This window comes from Pristiophorus japonicus, chromosome 5 (assembly GCF_044704955.1).
Source record: "Pristiophorus japonicus isolate sPriJap1 chromosome 5, sPriJap1.hap1, whole genome shotgun sequence".
Lineage (NCBI taxonomy): Eukaryota > Metazoa > Chordata > Chondrichthyes > Pristiophoridae > Pristiophorus > Pristiophorus japonicus.
In genome coordinates this window covers 293758424-293773075 of record NC_091981.1, presented here as the reverse complement: position 1 = coordinate 293773075, position 14652 = coordinate 293758424, and the positions used below count along the sequence as shown (strand labels likewise).

Sequence of the window (14652 nt, the reverse complement as noted above, 5' to 3'; positions counted from 1 at the left end):
TCTGGTCCTTGGAATTTGTCATTCATTAGTGCCATTATTATCTTTATTACTGTTAATTTGTTTACACTAATTATGGGAGTCCCTGTTCCTGATTCGATATTAGGGGTGTCCGGCATGCTATCCTCCTCTTCTACTGTAAATACTGACATAAAGATATTTCTAACAAAGGCTTGGGATCTGAGCGGCGGCAGCAATGGAGGAGGCAGAATATAAACGAAGCAGGAGGAGAGAGGAGAGGACAGCGTGGACCTGAGCACTGGAGGAGGCAGAACATCTCCAGCGAATTCAAAAACGAGTGACGTCATGAGACAGCAGGTAGGTGATTGACTGTGGAATATCAACATTTTTTTTTTCTCTCTAAGGTAGGGCAGTGGTTTAAACAAGGAGTGGCAAATTACATTCACTTTGTTAAATTATTGGATTAACTAGTTAAACTAATTAACATAACTATAAATAGTAATTGAATAAAGCCTTTAACAAATTAAATAAATTAAATAACTTGAGTCTAAGATATGGCAGAGCAGGTTGTGTGTCTGGAGTGAAGTATGTGGGAGTTTGTGGACAGCGAGACTGTCCCGAGCGAACACATATGCGGTCGGTATCTCCGTCTCGAACCTCTCCGGTTCAGGGTCATTGAGCTAGATTTTGGTGACCGATAGTATGCAGAGTAAGGGGAACCCAGGTAAGAAAGGGAACGAGGATTCACAGAAACTGATCTTATCCAACAGGTGCAATGTACTTGCTACCTGCGATAAAAACTGTCGAAGAGCAGCCAGAATGCGGCCCATAGCACTTTGGAGCAGGAGGCTGTCCTCAGCGAGGGAGGAGATGGGGTGGGAGGAGGAGGAAAGAAAGCATAGTGTGGTAGTTGTAGGGGATTCCATAATTAGTGGGACAGATAGCATCCTTAGTGAGCAAGATCGAGAGTCCCACATGGTATGTTGCCCACCTAGTGCCAGGGTGAGCGACATCTCAAAACGACTTGAAAAGATATTGAAGAGGGAGGGGGAGGATCTAGTCGTTGTGCTCCATGTTGGGATCAACAACAGAGGGAAGATTGGGCAACAGGTCCTGTTTGGGGAGTACCAGGAAAGAAGAGCTAAATTAAAGAACAGGACCTCAAGCATTATGTGGGGGGGGGTGGGGGATAACTTGCTCCCTGCCCTATTTCGGGCGGATAATTTGAATTCTTACTGCCTGGCAGGAGTAGGAGGGAATTGTCGTAAAACTCGGCTACTTAAGTCTGACACCGCCTCCCAGCGTTTTGGGGCGCAGTTTGAGGCGGTGTAGGGGCGGGCTCAGGTTGGGAGCGGCGCGGTGTGCATCACCGTGGTGAGGACGTCAGCTCAAGGCGGATAGGCCGCGCCGTGCTAACACATAGCAATGTCCCTCCCCTTCGGGGTTAAAGGGGAGGGACGCTGCGAGGCCTAGTGAGGCCTCCGTGGCTCCCACTGACTGCCGAGTCGGCCGACAATTAAAACAAAACGGAGGCCGCGGCAGTACATCTTACCCCTTTAAGCGCGGCAGCACCGCCCAGCGACTGGCAGCTTCCCGCCTCGCGAAGCTGCCAGTGGCATTGACCGGCAGTGGCCGCGCTCCCGTGAGGCAATTTCCCCCATCCAGCGGAAAAGGGGTCGGCGCCAGTTGGTAAGGGGTCGGCGCATGGCCGACAAAGGGTCAGAGTGCCGGGCGGGGTGGAAAGTCGGAATGCGGCAGAAAACTTTTTCCACCGCCCACAGCCAGGGGGCAATTGTGGATGGGTCGCACCCGGTAAGGCCTTAGCTTTAAAAAAAAGGGGCAATTTTGGCCACATAATCACTGGCTGAGCCACGTGCAAATTGGCGCATGGATAAGCTGATTAGGGAAGTGAACACATGGCTAAAGGAGTGGTGTGGGAACGAGGGGTTCCAGTACATGGGGCACTGGCACCAGTATTGGGACAGGAAGGAACTGTATCATTGGGATGGGCTCCACCTGAACCGGTTTGGGACCCGAGTCCTAGCAGAAAGGATAAATAGGGCAGTCACAAGGTCTTTAAATTAGTAAATGGGAGAGGGGGAGCAGGGGGGGGAAAGAGGGCTCAGGTGTAAATTGTTGTACAAATAGTAGTTCCAAGACAAACAAAAGTGAAGAGAGTAGATGAACAGTCAGAAATTATGCTTTAGGCACTACATGCAAAAGGAAAACTAAAAGATGTAAAGTGATTAAACCAGGAGAGCGAAATAAGAAATAAGTGAGTAAAACATTAGAGCTGAAGGACAGGCTAGGGTGTGTGGCCCAAGTAAGCGTTCTTTATACAAATGGAGTATAAGGAATAAATTGAATGAACTGCAGGCGTGAATTCAACTTGGCGGGTATGACATGGTGGTGTAAGGGTACAACTATTTTCTTGGAACAAGGCACAGGAAAAGGCCACAAAACAAACTTTTGGACTACCTGGGAGGGGAAAAGGCGCCAGTCTGGGGCAAATGGTGACTCATCACCCATTAAGAACTATACATACAGACAAAGAGATTGCTACTATCTATCAGAGGAGCCCCGGAGTTGATTGGCCGCAGCAGGTAAAAAAGTTCACCCCAGAGGCTACAAGTCTGCAAGAAACCAGGACTACAAAAGGAAAGCCTTCTGAAAGTCCAAATATACCACATCAACTGGTACTCCTTTGTCCACTTTATTGGAAACATCCTCAAAAAATTCCATAAGATTTGTCAATCATGATCTCCCTTTTACAAATCCATGCTGACTTGGACCTATCATGTCACCATTTTCCAAATGCGCTGCTATGACATCCTTAATAATTGATTCCATCATTTTACCCACTACTGAGGTCAGACTGACCATAATTCCCTGCTTTCTCTCTCCCTCCTTTTTTAAAAAGTGGGGTTTCATTGGCTACCCTCCACTCGATAGGAACTGATCCAGAGTCAATGGAATGTTGGAAAATGACTGTCAATGCATCCGCTATTTCCAAGGCCACCTCCTTAAGTACTCTGGGATGCAGTCCATCAGGCCTGGGGATTTATCGGCCTTCAATCCCATCAATTTCCCCAACACAATTTCCCGACTAATAAAGATTTCCCTCAGTTCCTCCTCTTTAATAGACCCTCTGAACACTTTTATATCCGGAAGGTTGTTTGTGTCCTCCTTAGTGAATACTGAACCAAAGTACTTGTTCAATTGGTCTGCCATTTCTTTGTTCCCCGTTATGACTTCCCCTGATTCTGACTGCAGGGGACCTACGTTTGTTTTTACTAACCTCTTTCTCTTTACATACCTATAGAAACTTTTGCAATCCGCCTTAATGTTCCCTGCAAGCTTCTTCTCGTACTCCATTTTCCCTGCCCTAATCAAACCCTTTGTCCTCCTCTGCTGAGTTCTAAATTTCTCCCAGTCCTCAGGTTCGCTGCTATTTCTGGCCAATTTGTATGCCACTTCCTTGGCTTTAATACTATCCCTGATTTCCCTAGATAGCCACGGTTGAGCCACCTTCCCTTTTTTATTTTTACGCCAGACAGGAATGTACAATTGTTGTAATTCATCCATGCGTTCTCTAAATGTCTGCCATTGCCCATCCACAGTCAACCCCTTAAGTATCATTAGCCAATCTATCTTAGCCAATTCATGCCTCATACCTTCAAAGTTACCCTTCTTTAAGTTCTGGACCATGGTCTCTGAATTAACTGTTTCATTCTCCATCCTAATGCAGAATTCCACCATATTATGGTCACTCTTCCCCAAGGGGCCTCGCACAATGAGATTGCTAATTAATCCTCTCTCATTACACAACACCCAGTCTAAGATGGCCTCCCCCCTAGTTGGTTCCTCGACATATTGGTCTAGAAAACCATCCCTTATGCATTCCAGGAAATCCTCCTCCACCGTATTGCTTCCAGTTTGGCTAGCCCAATCTATGTGCATATTAAAGTCACCCATTATAACTGCTGCACCTTTATTGCATGCACTCCTAATTTCCTGTTTGATGCCCTCCCCAACATCACTACTACTGTTTGGAGGTCTGTACACAACTCCCACTAACGATTTTTGCCCTTTAGTGTTCTGCAGCTCCACCCATATAGATTCCACATCATCCAAGCTAATGTCTTTCCTAACTATTGCATTAATCTCCTCTTTAACCAGTAATGCTACCCCACCTCCTTTTCCTTTTATTCTATCCTTCCTGAATGTTGAATACCCCTGGATGTTGAGTTCCCAGCCCTGATCATCCTGGAGCCACGTCTCCGTAATCCCAATCACATCATATTTGTTAACATCTATTTGCACAATTAATTCATCCACCTTATTGCGGATACTCCTTGCATTAAGACACAAAGCCTTCAGGCTTGTTTTTTTAACACCCTTTGTCCTTTTAGAATTTTGCTGTACAGTGGCCCTTTTTGTTCTTTGCCTTGGGTTTCTCTGCCCTCCACTTTTCCTCATCTCCTTTCTGTCTTTTGCTTTTGCTTCCTTTTTGTCTCCCTCTGTCTCCCTGTATAGGTTCCCATCCCCCTGCAATATTAGTTTAACTCCTCCCCAACAGCACTAGCAAACACTCCCCCTAGGACATTGGTTCCGGACCTGCCCAGGTGCAGACCGTCCGGTTTGTACTGGTCCCACCTCCCCCAGAACCGGTTCCAATGCCCCAAGAATTTGAATCCCTCCCTGCTGCACCACTGCTCAAGCCATGTATTCATCTGCGCTATCCTGCGATTCCTACTCTGACTAGCACGTGGCACTGGTAGCAATCCCGAGATTACTACTTTTGAGGTCCTACTTTTTAATTTAGCTCCTAGCTCCTTAAATTCTTTTCGTAGGACCTCATCCCTTTTTTTACCTATGTCGTTGGTACCAATGTGCACCACGACAACTGGCTGTTCTCCCTCCCATTTCAGAATGTCCTGCACCCGCTCCGAGACATCCTTGACCCTTGCACCAGGGAGGCAACATACCATCCTGGAGTCTCGGTTGCGTCCGCAGAAACGCCTATCTATTCCCCTCACCATCGAATCCCCTATCACTATCGCGCTCCCACTCTTTTTCCTGCCCTCCTTTGCAGCAGAGCCACCTACGGTGCCATGAACTTGGCTGCTGCTGCCCTCCCCTGATGAGTCATCCTCCCCAACAGTACTCAAAGCAGTGTATCTGTTTTGCAGGGGGATGACCACAGGGGACTCCTGCACTATCTTTCTTGCACTGCTCTTCCTGTTGGTCTTCCATTCCATATCTGGCTGTGGACCCTTCTCCTGCGGTAAGACCAACTCACTACACGTGATACTCACGTCATTCTCAGCATCGTGGATGCTCCAGAGTGAATCCACCTTCAGCTCCAATTCTGCAACGCGGACCGTCAAGAGCTCGAGGCGGATACACTTCCCACACACGTAGTCGTCATGGACACCGGAAGTGTCCCCGAGTTCCCACATGGTACAGGAGGAGCATATCACATTTGTACAGGGCCTTGGTGAGGCCACACCTGGAGTATTGTGTACAGTTTTGGTCTCCTAACTTGAGGAAGGACATACTTGCTGTTGAGGGAGTGCAGCGAAGATTCACCAGACTGATTCCCGGGATGGTGGGACTGACCTATCAAGAAAGACTGAATCAACTGGGCTTGTATTCACTGGAGTTCAGAAGAGTGAGAGGGGACCTCATAGAAACGTTTAAAATTCTGACGGGTTTGGACAGGTTGGATGCAGGAAGAATGTTCCCAATGTTGGGGAAGTCCAGAACCAGGGGTCACAGTCTAAGGATAAGGGGTAAGCCATTTAGGACCGAGATAAGGAGAAAATTCTTCACCGAGAGAGTGGTGAACCTGTGGAATTCTCTACCGCAGGAAGTAGTTGAGGCCAATTCACTAAATATATTCAAAAGGGAGTTAGATGAAGTCCTTAGTACTCGGGGGATCAAGGGGTATGGCGTGAAAGCAGGAAGTGGGTACTGAAGTTTCATGTTCAGCCATGAACTCGTTGAATGGCGGTGCAGGCTAGAAGGGCTGAATGGCCTGCTCCTGCACCTATTTTCTATGTTTCTATCTATGTTTCTATGACTCTATGAAATGCACATTTTTGGATAACAGGGCATAGAAACATAGAAACATAGAAAATAGCTGCAGGAGTAGGCCATTCGGCTCTTCGAGCCTGCACACCATTTAATATGATCATGGCTGACCATGCAACTTCAGTACCCCATTCCTGCTTTCTCTCCATACCCTTTGATCCCTTTAGCTGTAAGAGCTACATCTAACTCCCTTTTGAATATATCTAACGAACTGGCCTCAACAACTTTCTGTGGAAGACAATTCCACAGGTTCATAACTCTCTGCGTGAAGAAGTTTCTCCTCATTTCAGTCCTAAATGGCTTACCCCTTATCCTTAGACTATGTCCCCTGGTTCTGGACTTCCCCAACATCGGGAACATTCTTCATGCATCTAACCTGTCCAATCCCGTCAGAATTTTATATGTTTCTACGAGATCCCCTCTCATTCTTCTAAATTTCAGTGAATATAAGCCTAGTCGATCCAGTCTTTCTTCATATGTCAGTCCTGCCATCCCGGGAATCAGTCTGGTGAACCTTCGCTGCACTCGCTTAATAGCAAGAATGTCCTTCCTCAGATTAGGAGGCCAAAACTGCACACAATACTCAAGGTGTGGTCTTCTCACCAAGGATAAGGATAAGGAGTTATCTTTTGCACTGTCGACTCAGTGTGCAAATTAGTGGCCATTCAAACTCATCACCATATCCAGTTAAACAAATCACCACCTCGATCCAGACGCATTAATCGGACCCCGGCCCAGCGGGAAACTTATTCATCCCATGGATATAAATATACGAACAAAGAAACACAAGAAGACGAAGAAGGACAGAGAGAGAGATGGACAGGAACAGGAACAGCACTGCAGAGAACAGACAGAAGAACCAACCGGTCACGGAATCAAACGTACAATGGCTACAGCCAGCGGTGGTGATTGTATGTCTTAAATCAATTTCTCTCAGAAGTCTAGTCCTAAAGTTTTAGTCGTTTTTTCTTGCATAATAAAACTGACACTGGGTTAAGCCTACATTTTGTGCCACCTGTTGTCCTTTCCCACTATAAGTTCCCAGGTCTAAGAATCAGAGTAGAGTGAAAACCGAACACCCTACAGTAGCCATTACTGAGACATGGCTGCAAGACTGTCAGGATTGGGAACTAAATATACCAGGTTATAAGATCTACAGGAAAGATAGGGAAAATGGCAGATGGGGAGTAGTAGTTTTAGTGATTAAGGATGAAATCACTTCAATGATAAGAGTGGATATAAAGCGTGGTACGCAGGCAGTGGAGACTTTATGGGTAGAATTAAGAAATAGGAAAGTATTTAAGATGGTAGTGGGAATTGTGTATAGGCCCCCTGGTAGCAGCTGTAAAGTGCTAGATTGTATAAATGCAGAGATCAGGTAAGCATGTAGCAAAGGCAGAGTGGTTTTAATGGAGGATTTTAACTTTCAGATAGATTGGGACAAGCAGACTAGCACCTGTCAGGAAGGTAGTGAATTTACTGAGTGTGTCCGGGATAGTTTCCTACAACAATATGCCCTAGAGGCATCAAGGGGGAATGCCATATTAGATGTAGCAATGAGTAATGAGCCAGGTTTAGTTTAGCCTAACTGTGCGTGAATATTTATGCAACAGCAATCATAAACATGATCGAGTTCAACCCAGCATTTGAAAGGGAGAATCGCAAAACAGTTACTAATGGGGAGAAATTCGATAGAGGCCCAAACTTTTTTAATTTAGAAAATTTAGCGGCAGTCGCAAAGAATTCTGAAGTTCTTCTAAATTGGGCTTTCTAGCCTCAGGAAGGAAGGGGGGGGACCGTAAAGCAAGCGTAATGACATCAGTGGGGCTACAAGGGTGCTACCACCAGAGTGCTACTGAATTTTTCAGGTGATTTGCATTCAGCAATCATCCTTCAATCCTTCACACTGGCTCATTCCAGCTCTTAAAGGGGAGGTTGTATCAATGTGCAGCTGCTCATTTCCATCATTTCTGGAACCGAAGTCGACCTGAGAGCAAGTGAAACACACTCATGGATGCGGCTGCTACCAATCAAAATCCAAGGGAGAGAGTTTGTCAGCTCACTGACGTCACATTGGAGGCACTGGTGACGGCAGTGGAGTAAAGGAGGGAAGCGTTGTTCCCGGCAAGTGGAAGGAGGCCGTTGGCCCGGGTCTTCAGGGCCATGTGGAGGGAAGTGGCACAGGAGGCCTCGGCCAGTGGTGTTGTGGAAAGCAGTGCCGTAAAAAATTCAACAACCTCAGTCAGGTGGTCAAGATGATTACATGCTTCAACAGGTCCTATAGACTAGCATCTGAACTGTGCACACTGCAGAAAGCACCACTCACCCACCAAGCATCTGCATCTACTCAAACTCACATCCTCATCTCACACCTTGTCTACATTCACAGCTATTCAACAACGGCAGGCATATCTACAAAATAAATAGCTGGACTCTGACTCACACACATTCCTTTTCTTTGCAGGCCAAGGTTGCACACAATAGGTGGGAGCAGCAGGGGACAGGCGGGGGCTGAACCTCAGCTGCAGCAGCTCTCAGACCTTGAGGGGCGAGTGCTGCAACTCATTGGGCAGCAGCTGGTGGACACCGTTGCCGTCAGCGATGTCGACCTTGGGGGGGGGGGGGCAATAACAGTGTCTTCATCCCCTCTCCTTTCTCATCCCACTTCCCCCTCATGGGGCTCGGTGTCAAATATTTTGTTTTATAACACTCCTTGGGACATTTTCTTACGTCAAAGGCACTATATAAATGCAAGTTGTAGTTGTTGTTGTTGACATGCTGCATAAGCCTTCAGTTGAACTCGTTGCCAAGTCTGAAACATCTTGCTGATAATTGGTACTATTGCTGACTTACTGCGTCTTTGTTGTGCCGGAGGTGACCGACGCGCCCTTGGGTCAATTGGATCTACATCTATCAGAACCTGTCCGGCATTTGCTGGCACTGTCAAAGGAGAGGAAGAATAGAGGTTCTTATTTAACATTTGCACGTTATTAAATCTAACAACTGGACATGCTGATTGTTGTCATAAAACAGGCACAAGTTCAATAGTGCTGAGTAAATAAGATTTTCTTTTGGGATACGAAATGATTCTGGATTCTGTAAAAGTTGTAAACGTTTATCTGGTTTCTTAGTAGCCAATTAGAAAACTCTACTCATTAGATCTGTCAGTCTGTCATTCATTTTGATTGTTCACATCTCCAAATTGTCATCAAGCTTATCCAATTCTTTTGCTCTTGAAAATATTTACTGGCTCCCTGTCACTTAATGCGGTAATGGCATAACAGGGCCAAAAATAATTCCGTGACTTGGCAAGATCAGGTAAAGTAACAGCGCAGCACCATAAGCACTGCTAAATAATCCTGCATGTCTACAGACTTTTTGGTCATTTTTTTGACAAAGTGCAGCTGTTTAAATAAATACGGGGAAAAATTGAGTCCCTCGCAAGGCGCGAGACTTTGCGGCAGGCACGGAAGTATTGCCTCATGAAAAATTGGGGTTACCACCTCCGAAAGGAAGTGGAGCGCAAGATTAAGCGCTCCAATGCCTTTCTAGGGCGCTAATGGGATGGGCGCCTTTGGTAGTGGGGCGCAGTGCTACACACTGGGCCACATAGCTCTGTCGGGTAGGAGGGGCTCTTCATGTAATTAAAGGGAAGGGCCCAAGCTGCATACTTTGCAGCAAAAGCAGGGTCCTAACTGGACCATCGGGGAGCGGGGGTGCCATGCCAACAGCCCGGCACTCAAGTAGAGTGCCAGGCTGACCGATCGTGGCATGGACGCCACGTTCAAAGCGCCAATGGGGCACAGAAGAATATGGGATAATTTTTTTTTAAAAGCACCACACTTCCCCTTTAAGTTTCTCCCGTCTCGCAACGCGTACCCAATTTAGGGTCCGGTCGCTAACTTGGCACTGTGCATGGTGATGATATCAGCATCGCCTTCAGAGCGAAGCGCTACAGGTTATCGTTGCGATAAACTCCGCCAAAATTAGCGGGAGTCGTTAGGTTGGTAGAGGATCTTTATCTTACGGATATTTAGTGCAAGGCCAATGCTTTCGTACGCCTCGGTGAATGTGTTGACGACGGCTTGGAGTTTGGCCTCCGAGTGTGCACAAACGCAAGTGTCGTCCGAAAACTGTAGTTCGATGACAGAGGATGGGATGACCTTGGATCTAACCTGGAGGTGACATAGGTTGAACAGGTTCCCATTCGTTCTATAGTTTCATTCCACTCCAGCAGGAAGCTTGTTGAGAGTGAGATGGAGCATTGGTGCGATGACGCGGCCCTTCTTGACCCGGATCCGGACGTGGATTGGGTCTGCGGTGGATCCGTTGGTCAGGATCACAACTTGCATGTCATCGTGGAGCAGGCAGAAGATGGTGACAAACTTTTGGGGGCAGCCGAAACGGAGCAAATTTAGGGAGATTGAGAGGAGGAGGAGGGCTCGCTCAAACTCACTGGAGGGCCAGCTTTTGACACAGTTCAGCTGACCAGGACAGAGCTGTGAACTTTAGAGAGCTTCCGTAATATGTTGGGGAATGTGGAGGAGTCCACTTTAGAGAGCTTCCGTAATATATTGGGGAATGTGGAGGAGTCCATTAACAACGTGAGTGAGATTCTAGCAAATAGAACCAGCACTCTACTCTCAGCAATGGTGCCTTTGGTCACTTCAATGGACACTGGAGCTGGGCCCTCCCTGTAGGAGCGTGTGACACCAGCAATAATGCCTGTCAGAGATGCTCATACCAGAGTTATCTGGGCTCTAAGGCTGGGAGACCAAGTGCCTATCCACTTGTTCTCCCAGCCTTGGGAAAGCTGGGAGACCAAGTGGATAGGCACTTCATTTGGATCACGGATATCCTATACTCTCTTCTCCCACAGATCAGTAGAATTGTTGTAACCCAATGGCAAATGCCGTCATGCAATGGGAATGGAAATGTTGCCATCTCTCAGGATGACATATGTCTGGATAGGATATAGGAAAGTCATGAGGGCCTTGCACCGTCTTGAGCTTTTCTATAAGCCAGCTTGTTGTCCTGCAATGTTAGTTAACATGCGAGCCGAAATTGCCCCTTTTTTTTGCACCCTGTTAGCGTCTCCGGGAGGCAATGGCCTTTTTGCTCGGGAGTGGGCGGCGGTAGCACCATGGGCGAAAGTGCCCCAGAGATTTTGGGGGCAATTTGCCGCTCGTACCACACAGCGCCTGGTAGGGCAACGGGCGATGAACCCTTTGCAGCTCGCGCAGGAAATTGCCCCGCGGACCGCGAGGCTGGCACGAGCCGATGTCAGCATCAGCTTCACGGTGCGCTGGCATCCACCCAGAGCATTCCTGAAAGAGGAGGGTGTGTACGACCCGGGCTGCCATTTTACTTTGTCGGCCGACTCCGCGTTTGGCCCGGCAATGGCGACTCTCGCCTCGACCGGGCCGCCATCATGTCGCCCTGCACTACCTTTTGGGTGCCAGGCCTCTGGCACATTCGAGTGTGTCCACACATGATGGCGGCCCAGTCGAGGCGAGGAGTCGGACGACAAAATAAAAGGGAAGCCTGGGTCGTACACGGCCTCCCCTTTCAGCGACGTTCCAGCGGCGGTCACCAAAGAGCCAGCAGACTGCGCAGCGACCCTCCCCCTTAACTGAACGGGACGGGCTATGTAGTGCGTTAGTGCTATGCGGAGATTCTGCGTAGCGTTGACCTCTTCGGTGTAGCGTTGACCTCTTCAGTGTAGCGTTGACCTCTTCAGTGTGTCGCCGAACTCAGTGATGCACTGACGCACCAGGAGCGCCCCTCTAACCAGGCGGAGCTCCTGAGACAGCGCTCCACCGCGTTTATGGGGCGCAAAGCCTAATTGCACACCATGAGCGGGGTTACTATTTTGAACACCTCTATCAAATCTCCTCTCAACCTTCTCTGCTCTAAGGAGACCAACCCCAGCTTCTCCAGTCTTTCCATGTGAATGAAGTCTCTCATCCCTGGAACCATTCTTGCAAATCTTTTCTGCCCCCTCTCGAAGGCCTTCACATCCTTCTTAAAGTGTGATGTCCAAAGCTGGACACAATACTTCAGTTGACGCCAAACCAGTGTTTTATAAAGATTCATCATAACTTCCTTGCTTTTGTACTCTATGCCTCGGTTATGAAGCCCAGGATCCCGCGTGCTTTAATAACCGCTTTCTTAACGTGCCCTGCGATGCACTGACGCTGCAGGAGCGCCCTTCTAACGATTTCTGCATATTTACCGCCAGGTCTCTCTGTCCATGCACCCCTTTAGAATTTTACCCTTTAGTTTATATTGCCTCTCCTCATTCTTCCTACCAAAATGTATCACTTTGTAATTTTCTGCATTAAATTTCATCTGTCTCATGTCCGCCCATTTCACCAACCTGTCTATGTCCATTTTACATAAGAACATAAGAATTAGGAACAGGAGTAGGCCATCTAGCCCCTCGAGCCTGCTCCGCCATTCAACAAGATCATGGCTGATCTGGCCGTGGACTCAGCTCCACTTACCCGCCCACTCCCCATAACCCTTAATTCCCTTATTGGTTAAAAATCTATCTATCTGTGACTTGAATACATTCAATGAGCTAGCCTCAACTGCTTCCTTGGGCAGAGAATTCCACAGATTCACAACCCTCTGGGAGAAGAAATTCCTTCTCAACTCGGTTTTAAATTGGCTTCCCCCGTATTTTGAGGCTGTGCCCCCTAGTTCTAGTCTCCCCGACCAGTGGAAACAACCTCTCTGCCTCTATCTTGTCTATCCCTTTCATTATTTTAAATGTTTCTATAAGATCACCTTCATCCTTCTGAACTCCAACGAGTAAAGACCTCACCAATACCCTATACAGTTGTAGCAGGACCTCCCTGCTTTTGTACTCCATTCCTCTCGCAATGAAGGCCAACATTCCATTCGCCTTCCTGATTACCTGCTGCACCTGCAAACTAACTTTTTGGGATTCATGCACAAGGACGCTCGCGGCCTTCCGCGAGAGGTGGGCACCGGAGGGACTGGAGTGCATCATCACGCCCGGCAACCAAATTTTTATTTGATTTTACGTTTTTAAGTTTAATTTGTTTTAATTGCCGGTGCTTTTAGTGTCCCCCTCTCCTTTTATAGGGGGCACTGGAAAAAGGAAAAATTTGATTTTAGCGCCCCAAAAAAAAAACAAAAACCAAAAAAAAAAAGGGGCCTTGAAAATGTCTGCTGTGTCACCCAGTCGGGTGGCATGGTTTTAATGTTTTATGTTTCTGCAGGTTAACTCAAAAGAGTTTCATGCACAAGGACCCCCAGGTCCCTCTGCACCACAGCATGTTGTAATTTCTCCCCATTCAAATAATATTCCCTTTTACTGTTTTTTTTTCCCAAGGTGGATGACCTCACGTTTTCCGACATTGTATTCCATCTGCCAAACCTTAAGTCTATCACTAACCTCCCCACTGTTCACTGTACTTCCAAGTTTTGTGTCATCTGCAAATTTTGAAATTGCGCCCTGTACATCTAAGTCCAAGTCATTAATATATATCAAGAAAAGCAGTGGTCCTTTTACTGACCCCTGGGGAACACCATTGTATACCTTCCTCCTGTGCAAAAACAACCGTTCACCACTACTCTATGTTTCCTGTCACTTAGCCATTTTCGTATCCATGGGCTTCAACTTTGCTGTCAAGCCTATTATGTGGCACTTTATCAAACGCCTTTTGGAAGTCCATGTACACCCCATCAATCACATTGCTCTCATCAACCCTCTCTGGTACATCATGAAAAACTCAATCTAGTTAGTGAAACAAGATTTGCCTTTAACAAATATCTAATTAATCCACACTTGTCCAAGTGTCTGTTAATTTTGTTCCAGATTATTGTTTCTAAAAGCTTCCCCACTACCGCGGTTAAAATGCCTGGCCTGTAGTTACTGAATTTATCCTGACATCCTTTTTTGAACAAACGTGTAACTTTTGCAATTCTCTAATCCTCTGGCACCAGCCTCGTATCCAAGGAGGATTGGAAGATTATGACCAGTACCTCTACAATTTCCACCTTTACTTCCCTCAGAATCCTAAGATGCATCCCATCCGGTCCTGGTGACTTATCTACTTTAAATATAGCCAGTCTTTCTAGTACTGCCTCCTGCTGCAACTGTACAGGGTATTGGTGAGGCCACACCTGGAGTACTGCGTGTAGCTTTGGTCACCTTACTTAAGTAAGGATATACTAGCTTTGGAGGAGGTACAGAGACGATTCACTAGGCTGCTTCCGGAGATGAGGGGGTTACCTTATGATGATAGATTGAGTAGACTGGGTCTTTACTCGTTGGAGTTCAGAAGGATGAGGGGCGATCTTATAGAAACATTTAAAATAATGAAAGGGATAGACACGATAGAGGCAGAGAGGTTGTTTCCACTGGTCGGGGAGACAAGAACTAGGGGGCACAGCCTCAAAATACGGGGGAGCCAATTTAAAACCGAGTTGAGAAGGAATTTCTTCTCCCAGAGGGTGCTGAATCTGTGGAATTCTCTGCCCAAGGAAACAGTTGAGGCTAGCTCATTGAATGTAGTCAAATCACAGAGAGATAGATTTTTAACCAATAAGGGAATTAAGGGTTAT

The 14652-nt window shown here is 47.0% G+C and overlaps 1 protein-coding gene across 15 annotated transcripts in view; it reads right to left on the bottom strand.

Annotated features, from left to right (window-relative positions):
- The window catches only part of LOC139264759 (speriolin-like), a 395630-nt gene that overhangs the window by 156984 nt on the left and 223994 nt on the right, over window positions 1-14652 (bottom strand). For all 15 annotated transcript variants that reach the window (XM_070881830.1, XM_070881833.1, XM_070881832.1 and 12 more), the window contains one exon: window positions 8908-8994. In XM_070881830.1, the coding sequence (XP_070737931.1) occupies window positions 8908-8994 (87 nt within the window). The remainder of the gene's footprint in view (window positions 1-8907; window positions 8995-14652) is intronic.